This window comes from Diuraphis noxia, unplaced genomic scaffold, assembly GCF_037042655.1.
Source record: "Diuraphis noxia isolate RWA-SAM2 unplaced genomic scaffold, SU_Dnox_SAM2 contig0002, whole genome shotgun sequence".
NCBI lineage: Eukaryota > Metazoa > Arthropoda > Insecta > Hemiptera > Aphididae > Diuraphis > Diuraphis noxia.
The window spans coordinates 42,553,413-42,574,551 of record NW_028301712.1 but is presented as its reverse complement, the minus strand read 5'-3'; the positions used below and the strand labels follow the sequence as shown (position 1 = coordinate 42,574,551).

At 27.0% G+C, this 21,139-nt stretch overlaps 1 protein-coding gene and 1 long non-coding RNA gene across 4 annotated transcripts; one reads left to right on the top strand and one right to left on the bottom strand.

Annotated features, from left to right (window-relative positions):
- Positions 1–1,114: 1,114 nt before the first annotated feature.
- ZnT77C (Zinc transporter 77C) lies at positions 1,115–18,253 on the bottom strand. 3 transcript variants are annotated; one of them, XM_015519104.2, is made up of 9 exons: positions 18,095–18,253; positions 17,464–17,585; positions 3,581–3,779; positions 3,308–3,430; positions 2,997–3,237; positions 2,350–2,481; positions 2,154–2,279; positions 1,857–2,035; positions 1,115–1,759 (listed from the first exon to the last, which is right to left on the bottom strand). In XM_015519104.2, the coding sequence occupies exons 3-9, from the start codon at positions 3,767–3,769 to the stop codon at positions 1,544–1,546; spliced, it is 1,206 nt and encodes a 401-aa protein (XP_015374590.2). In that variant the 5' UTR covers positions 3,770–3,779; positions 17,464–17,585; positions 18,095–18,253; the 3' UTR covers positions 1,115–1,543. The 3 variants fall into 3 exon arrangements, with proteins under 3 accessions (XP_015374590.2, XP_089076045.1, XP_015374589.2); XM_089219919.1 differs by lacking the exon at positions 17,464–17,585 and having other exon boundaries at positions 18,095–18,252; XM_015519103.2 differs by lacking the exon at positions 18,095–18,253 and having other exon boundaries at positions 17,464–17,677.
- LOC149058482 (uncharacterized) lies at positions 6,533–17,446 on the top strand. The gene is made up of 2 exons (XR_016190343.1): positions 6,533–6,884; positions 17,204–17,446. It is a non-coding gene; the product is annotated as an uncharacterized LOC149058482 (long non-coding RNA).
- Positions 18,254–21,139: the final 2,886 nt, after the last annotated feature.

Here is a 21,139-nt window from a genome sequence, read left to right as displayed (position 1 = left end):
ATCTACAGATTTTAATTTTTTCATCAAGTCTGCATGAGATTACTCATATTGTTTTTATTTTATCCAAATAAATTGTAAACAAGTTTTATAAAAAATATGTAAGTCAATTTATCTCAATTAGTGCGTAAATCGACACTATTGCTCCCTCGGTAAAATTAAGTATAAATTATATATTTTACACTTACAAAAAAAACACAATTTTTAGTTATCACAAATGCATTTTAAAGTACATATAAAGTTTTTGGTTACCTACATAAACGATAAACTTTAAGCATTTTGCGGTTTTGACCAGTATTTTAGTTTTTTGGATTTAAGAACTTATATGGTATGATTCACATTATGTTCACTCTAATAGGTACTCTATACATTAACAATATAAATAGATAAATTCACTAAAATACTAAAGGTACAAAGTTGGTTCTGCTAACTCAAATTTGTTATGGGTCACAAAATGAAAAGAAACAGTGCATTGATATCCTTTTAACAACACTGCAAAATAATTGATGATCGATCATAGCTTACGCTATGAACAATTATTGAACCCACTGCTTACTGTAAGCCCAACAATAAATGGAAATTAATACATTTTTTACCATTATTATAGTAATACTTATAAATAAAACAAAAAAAAACTAATCAAATAATTAACACAATCTTTCTCAAGTGAATTATTTATGACATTTTTGTTTTGCTCAGTTTAGGTATATGAAAATCGGAAAATGAAATTTGACCTATGTAGTATGGCCATTTTCTAATACAAGAAAAGTTATATTAGACATAACTACATAAGTCATATTTATGAATATGATTGCCAAATATTATTCTGACTTTAGTGGAGCCAATATTGTTATTGATGAGTATGGACATCACACTGTGATGTTACTTATAGATTTTACAGATTCTCATATTTTATTAGACATTTTTAACTCTATATAAAGAGTCTATAATTGTATATTACGAGTACTTACATATACCAAATACAAATCATATAATTTTTACCATGGCTAGCTATTTTTTCGAGGAAAAATGAAGCTTACGTATTCTTCTTAAATAAAGCTTTAAATATGTGCAATGTATAATAATAATAATAATAATAATAATAATAATAATAATATTATGTTACAATCAGTGAAACATTTTATTGGTATTTGTCATTTTTAATAACATTTTATAGTACAAAAATAAAATTATAATAAAAACAAATACATTTTGTACTTGTTAAACAATAATCAATAACGATTCAGTATAAATACATTCACAGTCACACAATAATGAGTACACATAGGAACGTATTTTCCATTTGAAAAAAATATATATATAATTATAAGGTCAATATAACCCATTTGCACATGGTATAGGTACCTATAAGATAATCAAATTTGGTATATTTACTTTTTGAATATTTGTAAAGGTTAATCAAATGATGATTAATGTTGGCGAGCAAGACAATTGTTTCAACTCCAAAAGGAACACAATAAATATTATATAGGTACATTATGTATCGCGGTATCGGAATGTGAACCCTTCTTTTTACTTATGAAGTTTAACAATGTTGAATTGATTCGATATCATCTGGTTCACAACAATTTCTATCGAAACATTCAATGTTATTACACTGCACCAAACACTGTCCCATACCATACTCTGGCACCATTTGTATATTCTGGTCGTCTTTGAAAAACTCTGGTTGAATAGTTACTTCTAAAATGCCATTTTCATGGAAAAAGTTAATAACCGCTTTATTTATTCTCAAATAATCCTTGAAATAAAAAAAAAATTGCAATTATTTATTAATTCAATCCAAAAGAAATATAGGCATAGGTACTTAAAAGAAAACCATTTTATTTTCAACTTACTTGAGGGTTAAGAAACATAATATGTGCAGTGGAAATTATCTTATCTTCGTTCAGTTGCCATATATGCAATTCGTGTACGTTTACTATGTCTGGAAATGTTTTCATCAGGTTTTTGCAAATTACATCAATATTCATATGATCAGGCATTGTCTGAAGAAGAATCAGGCATGATTCTTTCACTAAAATATTAAAATTTACTAATTTAACTACATTGCATTATATTATATAATTTTGAAACAATTAATATAAATAATTGAGATCGGGGGTTTACTTTTTTAATTGTCAAAAATTACTTACTATTTGGATATTTGAGATAGAGCAATATTGCTGCCGAAATGATTGAAATTCCAGGATCAACAAACTTTGCTATGCTAGGATTTGTGAATAATACAACGATCGAACATATCATTACCATTGAACAACCTACACAAAAATGTTATTCAATTTATTGTAAATTTACTGTTTTCCTTTATTTTTTAAAAAAATATTCTACCAACTAAATCTCGACATATTTCTCTTGGACAGCAGTTTTTCATTTGTATTTTTTTTTTCAGTAATTGCCCAGAATTTAAAAGGGCATTGGCGCATTCTTCATCAGGAACTTTTGCGTTTTGTACTACCGGACCTGCATTGAAAATGTCAATCATTTAGTGCAACATAGAATACATAGGGTGGTTATTTTATCGTTTAACAGGCATTAAATTATCTGAAAATATATGTATAATATATGAATAAGATGGTTTAAATTTTTAAAACAAATACTTATATTATAAATTATAATAGAAAAAAATTTAAATAAGTTTAAGTAGTAGAAAAATACTTAAAGTAAAAAAAAAAAATTGAAAATTCCTTATATTACTCGAAATAATAAGTTTCACCCTGTGTATAATTGTTTAGGTTTCAAGCAGAAACCATTGGCGCAACTAAATATAAAATTTTCGTTGATCCTTACAAGTTACCAAATAAATACAGCTTGAATATATATAAAATATATATATAATAGTGCTAATATACATTTTCAGGATGGTAAGCCCCTTTAACTAAGAATAGTTGAGTAAATGGTATAGAAAATAATACATTAATATCATGCACGCGTGGTTATAATTAATTATATTAGAGTTATTAAATTTTTTTATTAACCTCCTAGTAATAAATAACACAGTCCGTGGAGGAGTATACCAACAACACCGATGATGAACACTGATATCGGTTGATGCATTGGATCTTGATGGTCGATGTGTATGAGAGTTTGAATAGCTTCGACCACCAGGGAGAAACTAAGGGACGCCAAAAACACGCAACCACCGAGCATTAAGACCACTTCAATCCTTGCCCATCCGAATGTGTTTTTTAATTTCTTCTCAGGATGACGATGTACGCACTGTAGAGTTCGAAAAAATTATGGCGATAAAAATATTACAAATCCCTGATGAATAATGGGCAATATTCACACTGGAAGACGATATTTGACCGGACTTGGATACTGTCAAGTTGGACGCAGGAGAATCGTCCTCCACGTTGAGGATTTTTTCCACACAACCTTCGTTCGAACACACCTCTTCATAATCGTTGTGCTGTAGTAAATCATACAATTTCACTTGTTAATTGTTATGTATTATATAAATCCATTTGGTAATATTAAATATTAATCGTGAATAGAGAAAACCATTTGTATTTTGTATAATAAATTCGTAGGTAAGTATAATTTATATGTATATAGTCACCTTAATACACACTACAGATCCAAAAAAGTATATTAGCTTGCAAAGCACGTGGTATGAGTCTACGAGTAAGGTGAGTGAATGCGATACATGACTGAAAACTAGTTGCACTAAGAAATAACACAATGTTAGTAGAATGACCATGTGGACTGCATGAGGATTAAAAATGCGGAGCACTTTTTTGACTGACATTTTAAAACAGCTGAAACAAAATAATGAATAGTAAATAAATATTTTTTTGTACTAAAAAAGGTAGTTTTAAGCCTATTTTTTAAATAGGTTTGTTTACTGGGAAAATATTATATTAAATTAAATATTGTTAGCCTATACTGGTGGAGACATATTACGTAATATAAATTGAAAAATTGATAATTGTATTTGAAAGGTCGATTTTAGATAAAATTTGGTTAACCCACAAAATCAAGTAAAAGATCAAGATTTTGTTAAAAACGAGTTCATGCTTCACATTTTCACCTTCATATTTTTTACTGTTTATAACAAATTATCTACCGTTTCTAGTAAGCTGCTAGAAAATTATCAAAATTACCTTATTCAAGTACAATTTAATTTCCAATCTAATAATCAATATAGGGCGGTAGAGCCTTATTACTGTTACAAAACATGCTTCCAAGAAACCTCATAAAAAAAGTCCAAATCATTGTACATGGTCCGTCAGAAGAAACGCATGTTCTTCAAAATAATACTACGCTCGAATTAATTTCAGTAAAATGTTTTATTATATAAAAAAATGCATACGTATATGCAGTTTTTTTTTTATATGTAATAAAGCTTAGGTTTTAAAAATAATGTCATACATATATGACTCATTTCGCGTTTTGGGGACATTCCGTGGCCTCCTTATTGCTTCCCTGACTTGACAATATGCAATTTTTTTGGAGGGGTCACATAAAATCAAAAGTCTACCAATACAAACCACGAACCCTTGATGAATTGAAAGACGAGATCACTCAAGTGGTGAGAAAAGTTTCGGGACAGATGCTGATCGACGCGATAGGATCGTTTCGCGAGTGCCTGCATCCCTACTTTGTTACTTTGTAGATCAAGGGCTCCTAGGCCTGACATTATTTTCAAAACCTAAATTTTGCTACACATAAAAAAACTGCACATGCGTATAATAAAACATTTTTTACTAAAATTACTTTGACTTTTGAGCATAGCAATCAGCCTAGCATCATTTTGAAAAACATGCGTTTATTCTGACGGACCCTGTAGAACCAAAAAACACGGTCGATCTGTTCACAATCTAAAAATTATTATTTTAACTAAAGATGTAGTTATTCGTGAAATTAATACGATCGTATTCTATAAAAAAGCGTAACTAATAACGAATTTTTTGATATGTCAAAAATAATTAAATTCTGCAAGTCGTTTTAAACTAAGCGAATGTGTATGCGAGGCTGATACACAATAAATTCACGGTCGTAATGCTAGCTGAACAGCAATACTAATAATAGATGTAAGGATACTAAATATAATACACACGACGAAAAGATTTGATATGCCGTATATTTACTGATGTTTTTGCAGTTGTCTACAACACTGGTAATACATTTTTTTTAAATTAAGTCCAACAAATACAGTAATACCTATAACCTTAATAAATAATACACGACAATTTGTATCAATTGAATAGGTACACACAGACAATTTTTAAGAGTTAGGGGGTTCAATATTATATTTACATGAGTTTAGGTGTAGGTAATCAACTATTATATATTTAGCGTGTCAGTGACAATTAATACTAAATGTCAATGCTTGTATACACTAGAACACGCACGTGTGCATGTCATACTACACGGAAGAGTGAGTGTATATTTACAGCCATAATGTTATGTCTATAATAATATATAAATGTGTAATATCTATAAAATATACATATATTATGTGCTATAAATTATTTAAATCGACCGAATGCACATTGATTTGAATTCTCCACTGTATTTGGTAATGTTATCATTGATTATAAATATTATAGTATAATCTAACCTACTGTTATATGGTATGATCACTATAATCAACGATATTATGTTTGCACGAGTTTGACTTTTCTAATATTTTTCAATATTATACAGAATTCTGCACTAAAAACTTTAATTGTATAAATAGGCATTGTTATTGGTAGATTATAAGTTTGCTAATCGATTTAACTCCGGGAAGAATTCAAATTTCTTTACAGAAGTCAAATCGCACCACTTGACAATAGGTACCTACATCATGTATAGGCATGGTTTGGTTGTGTAAAAGTCAAAAGAAAAATCATGGACAAGCAGTCAGTAAAAAAGATATCCATTCCCTATGTATAATCTGAATGGTTTTTTTTATTGATAATAACTGCCTCGTCGACTATAGGGCCGTTTGCTATACAAGAAATTTAACATAATCATTAAATTATGTATGAATTGTTATATTATTTGAAACATGTAACTGTAGTGATAGACAAAATAAATACATATTCAATCAATAGAAATACATTATAGGCGAATACACTGTACATTTAATATATATATATTACATGGAATATTTTTATAATAGCACATTATTACTATCTTGGTAGGAATTGTAGGTGAAACATATTTTACGATCCGGGCGTATTTATTATAAATAATTTAAATAAATACCTATTTGGTACATAGTGGTATAAGTTCACAGCCAGACGTTGAGATACATGCATCGTATATGTTTGATAAAAGCTTAACTCTTTAACCATTCACTACTACATCAGTATATACAATATACAAATACATCAATATTAAATAATTATTTATATATTTTATAGCTGAAACATTTGTTAGTTAAATAATTTATCAATCGCTAAGGATGATAACGTTTTGACATTTGACCTACGAAGACGAATACAATTAATTATTAAGTACAGATTTCATATACTATAATAATCCTCTTATTATATTTCAGTCTTGATTTGTTTAAGATACACATAACATACCTACTCCAAAATCATCCATTATACGAATGTTTAGTTTAATTTTAAAATGTTATTAGTTAATAATTTCAGTTTTAATTTTTTCAAGTGTTTTTTATTCAACGTTGATAGTTATTAAATATTAATAATTTAACTTAAACAAAAACAGGTACTGACGGACAAGATACGAAGATTTGATGCAATTCATATTATTATTTTGAATTTGCATGAAGGTTGTGATAAATCATCGTATTCATTAAATGATTCCAAACGGAGCCCAGCCTGCTTACCTATAACAGGTCAAGGTTATGTTATCACACATTTCAGGTATATTGAAGTGTGTTTTTCAAACCAATGGAAAAAAATGTAGGTACCTACCGGCTACCATTTATAATTTTATAATACCAATATATTGGTATAGTAATATTTTTAAACGAACTATACTTTCTATGGGGTAAAATTATTATAAAAAAAAATATCTTGAGTTTAATCTGCTGTATTAAATTTGACGATTTACGATGGGTACCTTTTGGCTTATAATAGTAAATACTCGATGATCATACAAACCCAAAACTGGTTTTCCGAAATTCAACAGTACGCATGCGGTACGCTACAATAACTCCCTAGTTCCCCAGCGCTTACTTCTGATCAGAAATCAACAGGTTCGGGTACCTGCTTATATTTTGTGTGTGAAGTGTGAATTCGAAAAATCACATATTAAAGTTTAAAAAGCTAGAAAATATTAAGTTGTGTGTCTTTAACTAATAATAAAAATTTATATTTTATAAACGATATTAATGTATTTTTGGTTTCGTTTAATTTTAAGTTTAGAAAAAGTTTCATGTAAACATTTTTAAACCTTCCTATAATATTTATTTTCTCATAAGCATATGCAATATCTATTATATTACTGCAGACTATAGTTATTGTTTATATGATTTGTTTTTTAGACTTTCAATAATATTATATAATATATACAGCCACAGCGTGATAAATTATGTAGTATTTTAAACGAGATTAAATAAATGAATACGAATTTAAATTTTACCTATGTATAATTGCAGTGTATAATAAATACAAATAATACAATTATAATAGATAATTGATTCGTTCAAAATAATAAAAAATAAAAAATAATAATGATTTGGTAAGTATAAGAAAATAGTGAAATTTTCAATAGTATTCTTGAGAAATTATGACCTTCAAAAGTTCAAATATAAAACCTAACCGAATTGATCTATGACAAGAATACTACGATAATATTAATATAGCATATAATATCAATCGGCATTTTAACTTGTTGATTTTAAAGAGTAGCTACTTATTGTGTACATATCATATGCATATAGACGGTTAATGGATAATTTATAAGCTCATTACCAGTAGCTTATCTAACGACATTATCTTGGTATATTAATACTTGTAATACATAATATATGTATAATATAAAACTATTAAAATTTGAAATAAAGTAATCACTAGTATTTACTATTGAGTATAGTAAGTTTAATAATATAATTATGTACAACAAAAACTATTTTGTATTGATTATTCACATCAGTTTTCATACAACCAGTACTACAGGTGAAATCATTGGTTGGTATTTACTTGATTAAGTTGTACCAATACATTAATACATGTTTTTATACATTTTAATGTATGTAATAATTTATTATTATCGATTGTATATTTTACTGAGTATAATAATAACTAATCGACATTTGTTTTGAACAATATATGATTATACTTGCTTTATAATACAATACAAGCATACAATAAATATATTATATTATATTATTATTGTAACCACAAGAAACTTACTACTAAGATACTTAGGTATTTACATAAATTTGAATCCTCGGAGTTTAATTTGTGTCACGAGATTTGATGAAATCTGATTTTATTTAAATAATTTTAGTTTTTACTTCATAATGTATATTGTACCGAAAATTATATTCAAATTTTAACAGGATGATGAATGCATTCAATTGACTAATTCATAACTCAATAGCACAATTAAATTGATTGGCTACAATTAACATTTCATTCAATGACTGTATAGCAATGAAAAAATTGACAAAAAACCTATTTATTGATTTACGTGATAAAATACGTAATTTCGCTTTCAGCATTTATTATTTTCTTTCTTGTACTTATTCATTTTTATCGGCACATATAGACGATTAGTTATAATATACTAACAGTATATATGTTTTTGCTATATACTGTAATAGTCTACATTCTCCTCCCTAATCTTGATGATATATATTTATGTTTTATAACTAAAAATGTTTTTTAATCATTTATTTTAACAGAATAATTTCTATGAGTAAGTAAATAATTTTAACCAATACCTACATGACAACTTGTTGATATATTATGTAAATTTATAAGTTCGTTTTTTACGCATTCCGAATATTTACGAACAAAATTTATTGGATTATCCTAACATTTAATAATGAACTCCATGTTCTATCTTATATGTAAATATAGGTAAACGGACAATTGGTCCCCAGTCAAAATTTTACGATATTAGGTCAATATTAGGTATACGAATAGGTATAATAGTCAATTCCAGACAGCATTTTGTAATGATATTATTATAAAACTTTTTACTAATCTTATTCGTTATTATAAATTATAATGTTAAAATAATATTTTTAAAGAAAAATATATCACAATAAGGTTCGTTTTGATGGATTATAAAATGTTAAGTATAACACTATATTAGCATTACAATACTAATTATTTCTAGTGAACTGTAATTAAATATTTCCCTTGACAAATAATAATCTTTTATTGCTGACTGACCGATCTACCTTCATCAGTTATCGTCTTATCGTTGTACATCCGTCTAGTTAAACTATTTTTTTTATAGCAAACTACTTAATGCTTAAAAAGAATAAAATATTTTTCAATCAATAAGATTACATTTGTTTCATTTATTCGGTTACGATTGTATTAATAAAAACTATTACAACTCTTACCAAGTTATTCCATAGTTATCGTTATTTGTAAGTAGGTACCTATAAAATGTATAAATAATAAAATATGTATAACATCTAGAAATGTATTAAAATGTATTTTTCTTAAAATTTAGTGCCATTGTCGCTAAATATTTTTAAAATTACAATACTATAAAATAAACCATGAATTTTTCGATGTTTATTATATTAACGTATTAATATTATTATATTAATGTATTATCTATTATTATTTGAGAAGTATCGGTAGTATACCACTATAATAGGTACACACAGATGTACGTCTGTAACTCAACACAATGCATTTATTAACATTTGATTTATCGGAACAATTATAATTGCCTATTTCTAATCTAATTCATTATCAAGTGTTAAGATTTTAGGTTTAGTTGTTTAGTACAATACAATTGATATAAAGAGATATTTATTGATATATCATTTATTGAATTGTTTTCTTGAACAAATAAATCATTTATTGGGTTGTGGCTTGTAGATAGAACAGGTAAGAAATAAAATAAGGACCTAAGGTAGTACACAAATCACCGTAGTGCTATATATATATATAGATAGATAGTGTATAAATATATAGATAATTCAAATATGGTTGTCTATATATATTTTTATTATTTGTAGAACGCCATTTTTTTTATTACAAATAAAAATATAATTATATAAGTGGGACGAACATACATACGCTATACCTACTTGAGTGAAAAACTGAAAACATCAAATTTTGTTCAATAACACCATATGAAACCTAATCGAATACGAATACAACCATGATATGAAATGAATAGTGACCAAAAAATATAATATAGGTACTATACTACTATATGAACAATATGAACTCGTTGAACGATATTAATCGAAAATACATCACATATAAATATTATTATATACATGAATACCATCATACTGTGCTTAATACTTCTTATATTATTTAGTATAGATATAAAATATCATATCTCTTTTGAATAACTGATAAACCCTAATTGTATGATAGTAGTACGATATAGCTGAATGTTTTATTGTTTACTTTTTTTGCACACATTGACTGGGTCGGTATGATGTGTGCCCTTTGAGTAACTACCTTATACTTATAGGTTAAACCGCTAAACGTGTAACTATTTTTTGAAATGCTCGAATTTGAATAGATAATTAAATAAATATATTCATTGTTATTATACGGCTCACTACTATATAATTATAATATCTAGAAAATCCCTACAAAATCTATTCAGCATAAGAGTTTGTTTATAAAGTTATAGTCTGAAAAACGTGGTATTCAAAAATGTATATTACAAAATATATGCGATGTGTAGTGTGTACAAAATTAAAACAAAGATACACGATAAGTTAAATTTAAATCTATTCATGTAGATTGTAGGTATATGACAAGTACAAAATATAGATAGGTATGAAGAATTTGAAAAACAAGGTATAACATAATACGATAGTTAACTAGGTACACGTGAAATCGTGTATAGGGTAATTAGGAAGGTAACTTGTTTATTATATGATATTATATGTATAGCCGTATAGGTACGAATAAATTTGAAATAATGTATAACATATTATAATACAAGCAGTATATACGTATTATTCGATGTATACTAATTGAGTCTCTATATCTGAACGGGGGAAAAAAAATATACTAATTGAGTCCTGGGTTAGTAAACTAATAGTATACGAATTGAGTCCAGAATATTATTTTGAGTAAAATATAAAATCAACCATCCAGAGTTCAGACATAGCGAAAATTAAGCCGCATAGCTGTATCGCGCGTCAAAAGCGGAGATGCCCGTCAAAATAGCCGCTCCAGACGGATATGCCTATATATATTAATATTATATATGTATCACTTTCATATCATTTTTATTTATATTTAATGCAATGTTTTATTCAACCCATCCAAACATTTACCAATTTATAAACATTTCGTTGAATGTACAATGCGAAACATATATAAAAATTAGAAGTGCTCATATAATTAATACAAGAAAATATTATGTATAAAAAAAAGAAATTAGTGATCAAATGCAGCTGTTGCAATCGAACACAATAACTAGATTTGAATACATACAATGTTGATCCCAAACATTTTTACCGATATAAAAATGTCATTTTATCATCTATATTTATTTAATTTATACAATAGGCTTGTAAAACATTTTTAATTATACCTGTAGAATATTTTGTTACAGATAGACTGAGACAGTCCTAAATCTGTAAAAATGGGAAGGAAAATGTTTGTTTATTTTTTAATTTAACGGGGCTCGGGTTAGAATTAAAACATGGACTCAATTGGTATATATCTTAAAACAACCTGGGACTCAATTGGTATATATCTTAAAACAACCTGAGACTCAATTCGTCATAAAAGGTTATACTAGGACTCAGTTCGTATACAACCATATTATTTGTAGATAATTATGGATTATTTGTAGCAAGTGGCCCATAAAATACCATAGAGGACGGCATAAGTTTATTAATTACCAAGAGGTTATTGGATGATTAAAATCTCGCTATGATGAATAATATAATATTACGTTGAATGATATTCAAATGCTTTAGAAAAACTGGAATATTAAAATATATGTCTATATGTGTCCCTTACATAAGGGCATAAATCGCAGGAAGAATTCGGGAGATTGGCCCCCATACGGACATACCTCACTAACCTTCCGTAAAATATACAGTTTTTAGTTGTGTGGTTAACGCCTCTCACTTACATTGATGTTAAAAATGCTAGCCCCTTTGAATTTTTAATGGATTTCCACCTATTCCCCTATACCGTTTACATCCAGTCATAAATGGATAAATTATTATTTAGACACGCAGTAGGGATTTTCGGAATGGAATTTGAATCTTTTTCCCGAAAAAAATATAATAAAATAGTTCAATAAATTTGTCAGAAACATGAAATGGTTTTTTCTATTATTGATCTCGAGCCCGCAATTATGGCCATAAGTTATTGTATGGGTTAGGGGTTAGTATAAATAAAGGTTGGCAAACGCGTGTATGTGTGGCAAATTTTTTGCCACTAAGAATTCGAATGGCAACCCATCCGAGAACTATAGTCTTATTAACTTTTTTTGGTAAATATTTCACATTTCGAATTGCATCAATGTGATGTGATGATCAATCGATAAGTTTCTTACAGGTAAAAAGGTAATTTTGGCAGAAACGACATACACCCAGTAAACCTACATAAAAAGGCCTGCTATTTTCTATATTCTATTGATGATATAAAATATACATACATATATATGTATAAAATATTATTTATTAGTAATAGTAATACATGTATGCCACGTATAGTTTTGAACATATAACCTTATAAGATCTATAATATTATACAGGACATGGGTACATAATATGAAAAAGACGTGCCAAGTGAAAGTTTCTGTTAGAATACTTCTTAGTTTTTACTGTTTTTAGTTATTATAATTTATTATGATATGTATTATATGTACCTACAATTTATAAATTACTTTTACATAACTCTGAATAACTCTGTATTTAATCAATTCCATTAGTATTTAATATACAAATATAAAATAAGTACAGGCCCTCATTTTTAAATAAAATAATGAAAATCAAAAATGTTAGATAATTATAGGTCGTTGGCCCGAATAGTTCTTTAAACAGTTTAAACACTATATAATTAGTGATTACTGATTTCATGCCAACTTTAATTGATAGCTGCAGGTATCAATAATAAGGTACCTATTTATTATATAGTAGTAATATAAACATATAGGTAACATATAATACAATAGTTATTAGTTATACATATTCGTTTGTTAATATAATATATTATCGTATTGTAGAATTTAATGATTTTCATAATTTATTAAACTATCTTAAGTATACCGTTATAATATTATTGATATTTATGTACTTACCAGTATATTGTTAATGATAATATGTTTTGTTTATTAATAATAATTAGATGAACTTGAATACTTGATCCTTTGATAACTCCATATATATTAATATATTATAATACACTAATATAAAATCATATATGATAATAAAATAATAATGAATCAAACTTTATCGGACATTGCAATAAAGAAAAAAAACACAGTAAATACATTTAAATATTATGTTATTGCATCTATCATAATCATAAATAACGACGTTTTAACTGAAATAATTACAAAATGTTTTTAAATTTAAAAAAAATTATTTACAATCAATTGCCTAATATGCTTCTATAATTAAAATAAAAGTCAAAAAGTTACATACATTTGAAACATATTTTATGTAACTTTTGTTAATTGAATATAATTATTTTTTATGTTTTAGATTTGAATTGAAATGCGGAATATTTAAAAAAAAAAATGATCTAATTGAATTATTAAAATTTTAAAAGTAAAATTCAAATTAATTTAAACGCAATTACAATATAATCTATTAAAATATGTCAATTTAAAAATGTAGAACTATACCTACATAGGAAAAATGTAGATTATTTTATTTATCGTTTAATTACCTAACTACTGTAAATAAATTAAATAAAATGTTTACGATTAGTTTTTTTTTGTATTATAAATTAAAAATATTATGTCTATGATTAGTAGTTACTAATCTCACATAAGTAGCAGATAAAAATATAATCCATAAACAACATTTTTCACGAATTTTAAAGTGCTTACCTAATATAGATAATATAAATATTTTATATTTACCTTCGCTTAAATATTAGGTACCTATCTATATATTACGTTCATTTTTTGTTATTGAATAACACAATTATTATTAAATCAAAGTCCTATATGTTCAAGATACAATAATTTCTTTAGAATCACTTATAGATATTTTGTAATACTATGGGTTTTGGATAACCAAAATAGATTATATTACAATAATTCTTTATGTATTTGCATATTATATACATATACTTATATAGTTATACATAATATAATATTATATTATGTAAGTAGCTGTAATTGAATTCACTCCTCCGAATATTTTTTAAATGGTTGGTCGCATAACTAATAATATGTTTATTATTAAATAGGATATTAATATATTATTAACAATTGCTTTTTAATAATAATGTAAAACACGATTAACTATACAAATTCAAATATATAGTATATTATATCTTATATGACGGCCACTATATTAATTTTTTTCCAAAATGTTTGAGTATTATACAATCTATTAAGTAACAAAATGATAATACAGAGTATTTGCGGCTATTTTATTAACTATTCAGATTATTAACGAAATCGTTCGTCCATCTATTAGCAAAATTTCGAAATTAATTATTTAATTTAAATTATAATCTTTCGAAAATACTATATGTACGAAAATATGATGAACATATTTTCTTAAATTTAATTTAAGTATAACTTTTAGTTTCAGAAATCATATTCATTATTATAAATCATAAATTATAAATTATAAATGATAAAATGTTTATCATGAACCATTCAAATGTGAATTATTATCTAAAATGTAATATTTGTATTTTGATTATAGATTATAGATGTATAATATAAATTGTAAAATGCAATCTATTTGTTTAAACATCAACTTTATATTGTTAAAAAATATCCAAATACATTATTTTTATATAAACACGTACATGGTACATATAATAATATACGATTAGGCAATAATATTTAGAATCAATATCGTAATTTATTTAGTCCAATATATACCTACATTATACATAATACATAAATATATATATATCTAATATATGCGCCTATTTATAATGTTTACAGACCTTATTGTACAAGATATGCAAAACCTTTTTAATTTGATATTTTCAGATGATCGTGGACAGAAATAGATCATAGTACCTACATTATAATCCTACAAATGCTAGGAACTATGGCCTGTAGGAGCTGCAATGTTCGACCAATTAAATTTCGTTTTATTCTTCGAATCTGTTAACCCATCATACTATGCACACAAAACTTTAACTCTTGTTAGGTATATAATTTTATTAATATGTCCTTCAGTACAATAAGTCGTCAAAAAAATAATAAAATGTAATAATTTCTATTGCCGAGAAAAAGTTAATCAAAACAAAAACGAAGATTAAACAATCTATTTATCACATATTATTATTATAAGTATTTTGATGTTTTGTAAAAAATAATTTGATGAATGAAGAACAAAAATGTTTGTAATTAAAAAATAATAATGTTTAGCATTAGACATAAAAACCATGTACCTATTATAGCCTATAGGTACAATATGCATTATATACAATATAAATATACATACAGACAATATAAATCCATAGAAACATTTTACCAAGAAAAATATATGCTAACAGTTAATTAAAATTTAAATAAATACTTTAAACGATCTCGGCTTTAACATTTTAAAAAGCAATAGTAAATTAAAAATATTTGGAAAACATTTTTTGGTGGAAAAAAAATCAAATTTAATTTACGAAGTTATTTTTTTTCTAGCAAGTTAAATATAACACATAGGTAATATATATTCAAATCCATTTATTGGTAGGTATATTAGAAAACAGAAAAATAAATAAATTATATTTTATTATGTACTTATTTTATTATAAACGTATATTAGCTACCCACTAATTAAAAAACAGACTAAACAAATAAAAAACTAAATAATAGGTTGGTAGTAGGTAAGTATTTAATTGTTGAAATATTATCTTCAGTTTTTACATTGGTAAAATAGGTATTACGTACTAAACAACACACAACTCACAAACATAATATCAATTGTTTAAATTTTTTAACATAAAAAAAGAAAGAGTAGGTAGGTACTTAGTTATTATATAGTTTTATAATTTTTAATAAAAATAAGTAATCATCATGAATTAATGAGTGGTACGTGTGGCTGTATATAACAATAAGCAATTAATCTTGTAACTTCAAATGTTCAACTTAATGTCTTAATCATTAATCAATACACCACATATTACAAGACGTACCTAAAGTGCGTAAATATTACTGTAAATAAAATGGGAAAAGAATTCTCACATAAAATAAAAGAAAAAAATCTGGTCTCAGTTATAGGTTATTCTCAAATGACTCAAATAAATTTTAATGTCATGAAATTTTATTATTTCTTTTAGACAATAGAAAGAAACACTTAGGTTTAATAAAAAAATGGATGTGTGCATCATAGTATAATCTATAATCAAATATTTGATATTATGTCATGTATTCGAACGATATTAAAATGGGCTCATAATGCGTGCACGTTATATGATTATATGAATACTATACTACATAATATAGTATCTCCGTGGCTATGTCGTAGGCATATAGTCAATGATACCTATCATTGCATTCAAATTTAACCTATCTTAGTCAGAGGTCCACCCCACCCCCAATGTACAGCAGAGTGATACCCACTTACCAGCTTTTTTTATTATTTGCCTGGCATGAAATAGGCATTTAGTCAAATGACTAGGCACTTAACTAAATGTCTAGGCGGATAGTGAAATATTGCATAAACATTAAATTCTTTGACTATATGCCTACGACAGCTATATTATATTACAACACAATCGTCAGTCGAATATATTATATAGTCAAATAGTAAATAGTCAATACTTGTATACATACAGACAGACAACAGACCACTAGGCAAGTGAAAAATTATTAGTTGTATTACCTTATATTTGCAGTGTCTTAGTGTCTAAGAAAGAATTATTAAATACAATAATATCAATCATAAATCATATTACAGGTACGTAGGTTCGAGATCGAATATAACCCATATAGGTAAGTATTTGGAATATACGAAATGGACGAATACGGATGAATCGCAGTGAATATAATATAAGGTATCATTGTTGGATATTGCGGGCATAGGTAACATCGTTATACTAAATAGTGTTATTACCTATTTATTTTTATTCGACTAATTATTGTATGTTACATTATATATTAACTACTTATATCAGTAATATAATAATATATCTATTATAAATATGGTCGAAAACTTACTTCTCGTATAACAATATTACTGCAGCATTAAACGTTGAATTTCACTCGTGCAACGGACGTCGAACACTGCACAGGCACATGTTAACGAAACGATGGCAGTCCGAGTGTACGCACGTGTGTGACTGTAAGTGTAAGTGTAAGCATTTATTTAAGTAGTGAACACACTGAACACCGAATAGTGATTCCGTGTCACAAATCACAATTCGAACTACTCGTACGCATCTGCCACTCCTCTTTACTACTGCGTACCACAGTCCACAATAACCTGTTCTCCCCACCCGACGAACGAAAAATAAAAACAACCTAAGTAACAATAATTTTTTATATTCATCTAAAATGCAACAGCCACGGCGCCAATGCCCAGTGGTATTTAAAAAAAATTATATATTTGAAAACGGAACCTGATTTTTGTTTTTATAATATAAAAATCATAGAACACTTTTTCAAAGCACTACCATCACAAATAACATTTACACTCCGATAATAATACAAATATTATAATATTATAACATTGTTCGTCGTCCACCCACGATGACGAGAGTAAAAAGTAAAAACTATATAGAAAGTAATAAAAACAGATTTATTGACAAGCGATCACAAAAACAAATTTAATATTTATTGATATACCTACCGTGGTTGTTTTTTCTCTGGGAGATAATATTGTGTGTATGTACCACGGTTTTGCTACTGCGTAAATCTGCATCTGTTCAAAAATACGATTGGTGTTCCAAGGGATTTTTCTCGTGTCGGCCCGGCGGCGGTATTCGGACCAGCGGTTTATGAATACCGGCAAACTGGCAAAGTGGCAACGTGCAGAGCAATTGAATTTTTAAATAGACAAAAATAATATCCAACAACACTCGAAACTGTGATACGGCGGTGTGGACACTATGGCCTGTAAAACAGCCGTAATCTCGGCTCAAGTCGGTTACATAAAAATAATCGTAATAATATTATAAGATAGGTACTTGCATACACTTATAATATATTAATATAATACTAAACACAGGTCTAAAGTTGACAGTAGTTGTAGGTACTTACAGTACCTACGTTCTGTTATTGTTTTCAATTTGATGTTTGGTACCTGCACTTGTTTGTTTTATTTTTTTATCTTATATTTCTCAGAACATCTTGAGATTCGGCTACGTATTAATAGATTTCAATAAAACAATGCAACGATTGGCATTACCAAAGTACCTACCGACTACTGACTCAGAGGTTGGAAGTCGAATATATTGTTATAATTTACTAATGTACAAGTATAGGTAGATCCTTATATAAGGTTCCTAATGTTATTGGCTCATTGGTTCCCTTTTACTACCTACCTATATATACAGTCGTTAATAAAACAAATATTTTTAGCATCCCTACGATTTTTAATTGCTGTATGCAAACGTATTGTGTTAGAAATATTTTTATTAGAACCAAAATATGATGTTATATTTTATATTCAACATCAATACAAAAGCATTAAGTCAACCATTATAGAATACCTATGAGCATTGTTTGTTGCAATAATAAATTTGTATACAACGATACTTATTAGTTATTACCTATATTTCTAGGTGTAGCTTAAGGCTGACGGTATTTTCCGTATACCGGTCTTTTGAAATTAATTTTCTAAACGGTGTACCGTAAAAAAACCGAATAACCGTTATACCTGTGAAAACCGAATAAATTGTAAACCCTAAATACCAAATAAATGGTATACCGTAAAAACCGTGTAGTTGTGCTGGTAATGTCATTACTGATCAGTGATCACCGATCCTTATCATCTCCAGAACATGCTGAAGAGTTAATATTATTATGTGATTGGATGTTAAATAAGTAGGTTTACTCGTAAACTATATATGACATAAGTGTTGTATAATATAGGTACTCTGTGAATTTTATTGATTGTGTCCGAAATGTTTTAATAAAACTAAATAATGTTTTTTATATATTCCACATGAACACATTAATTCAACCACTATTATCATTTGCTTAATTGTAGTAATTTGTATAAATCGGTACTTATCTAGTTACCTACCTATATTTCTAGATGTATAGCTTATGAAGTTTTAATATCATGTGCATAGGCATAAATCGTGGAGCTTAGCCCCACCAAAAAATTGCATAGCCCCCTATTTTTTTAAGTCTTCACTCTTTTTCTAATTTCAGTTTTTTGTACGTAATTCCTAAGCAGGATGCCAAGATGGCCGATAGGTGTATATGATTAAATTATGAACCTTTAACTCATTTAAATTATAGATTTTGTATTGTAAATTGTAATTAAACTAGAAGTGATTGTATTCTATTTTATAGCGACAATGATAACAGGTTACGTAATATTAGTAATAATATGTTAATTTAGATGTTAATGGTGCAGGCCGCGGGGAAAGACAAATTTCGCGTTTCGGAGAACCTTTGTTCTAATATTCTATAGTTATAACTAGGTTTATAAACTAAATCTTAGCCCCTCTTTCTAGCAAGCCAAAATTACACCATCATGTGACTAATCACCAACCATTAAATAGTGGATGTTAAATAAGTAGGTATAAGTAGGTACCTATATGTAGTTATAAGTAGGTATCCGAGGTAATCACTAATCGAGCAATCCTATTCAGTATTCATTAGGTATACATATTATAGGCAGTATGAATTTTGGTGGTATTTAAAACGTATTATCTAACTTACTGAATATAGTATTATGTATTTGAATAGTATTAATCTTTTACTTATCATTAGGTACCCATAGGCATTATTTCAATTTATTATATTATCTTAGATTTATGAATGATGCAGTATTATATTATCATAGGATTTGTTAAAACGACAGTAAAAGTTGAATGTAAATAAAGAAAACTAATAATTTCAATGTAATTCCACCAAGTGCTTATTATCTATAAATTATAATAATATTACGTATTAAAAGTTTGGAAAGTGGGTGCCGTTTTACTATACATAAATGTGTCATGTGGGTGGTGGCTTGTGGGTCAGTGTATTTGATGTGTAAAATTTGAATTCAATGATAAAAACTCAAATTTTTTGAGATTAATAATACTTAAAAGTTTATAATACGTAAATTAAAAAATGAAACAAACAAAAAAAAGGTAGGAAAGTGGGTACCACATACTAACGATGGGTAGATGTTGAGTGGTAAGTGGGTTATTGAAAATTGTAACATATGTCCTAAATTTGAATTAAATTATGTATTATTATATACGAAAACTGATTCTAAGCGGATATGGTTTGTCAGCGGTAAAAATATGTCAAGTTTATTTCATTAGATGTTTTTTGCTACTTACTATTAAACAAATTTATTTTTTTGTTGGTATTATAAAAGATAGGTTGATTTATTTTACCGAAAACATTGAATTTATTATAATTTATAGTAAAATAATAATAATTAGTACAATATCTAAATTTCCTAACTCTACTACTCTAGTGGATATAATCTTCATACATCTATGCCATAATATTATATTGCAGATATTTAATATTAACTTTTTAGCCAATACCACCTTACCGTTTAGAATCGCAATAGTTCAAAAAATATTTTAATTCCCATGAACAAATTTTTTAAAATTACAAAAAAACAATGTACCTACATCGTTATTCTTCGTTTAAATATGGGATTTTATCTAAATCAGAGGCCGTACTGCCCGTACTGGCTACCTTTAAGGGTCGCGGGAAA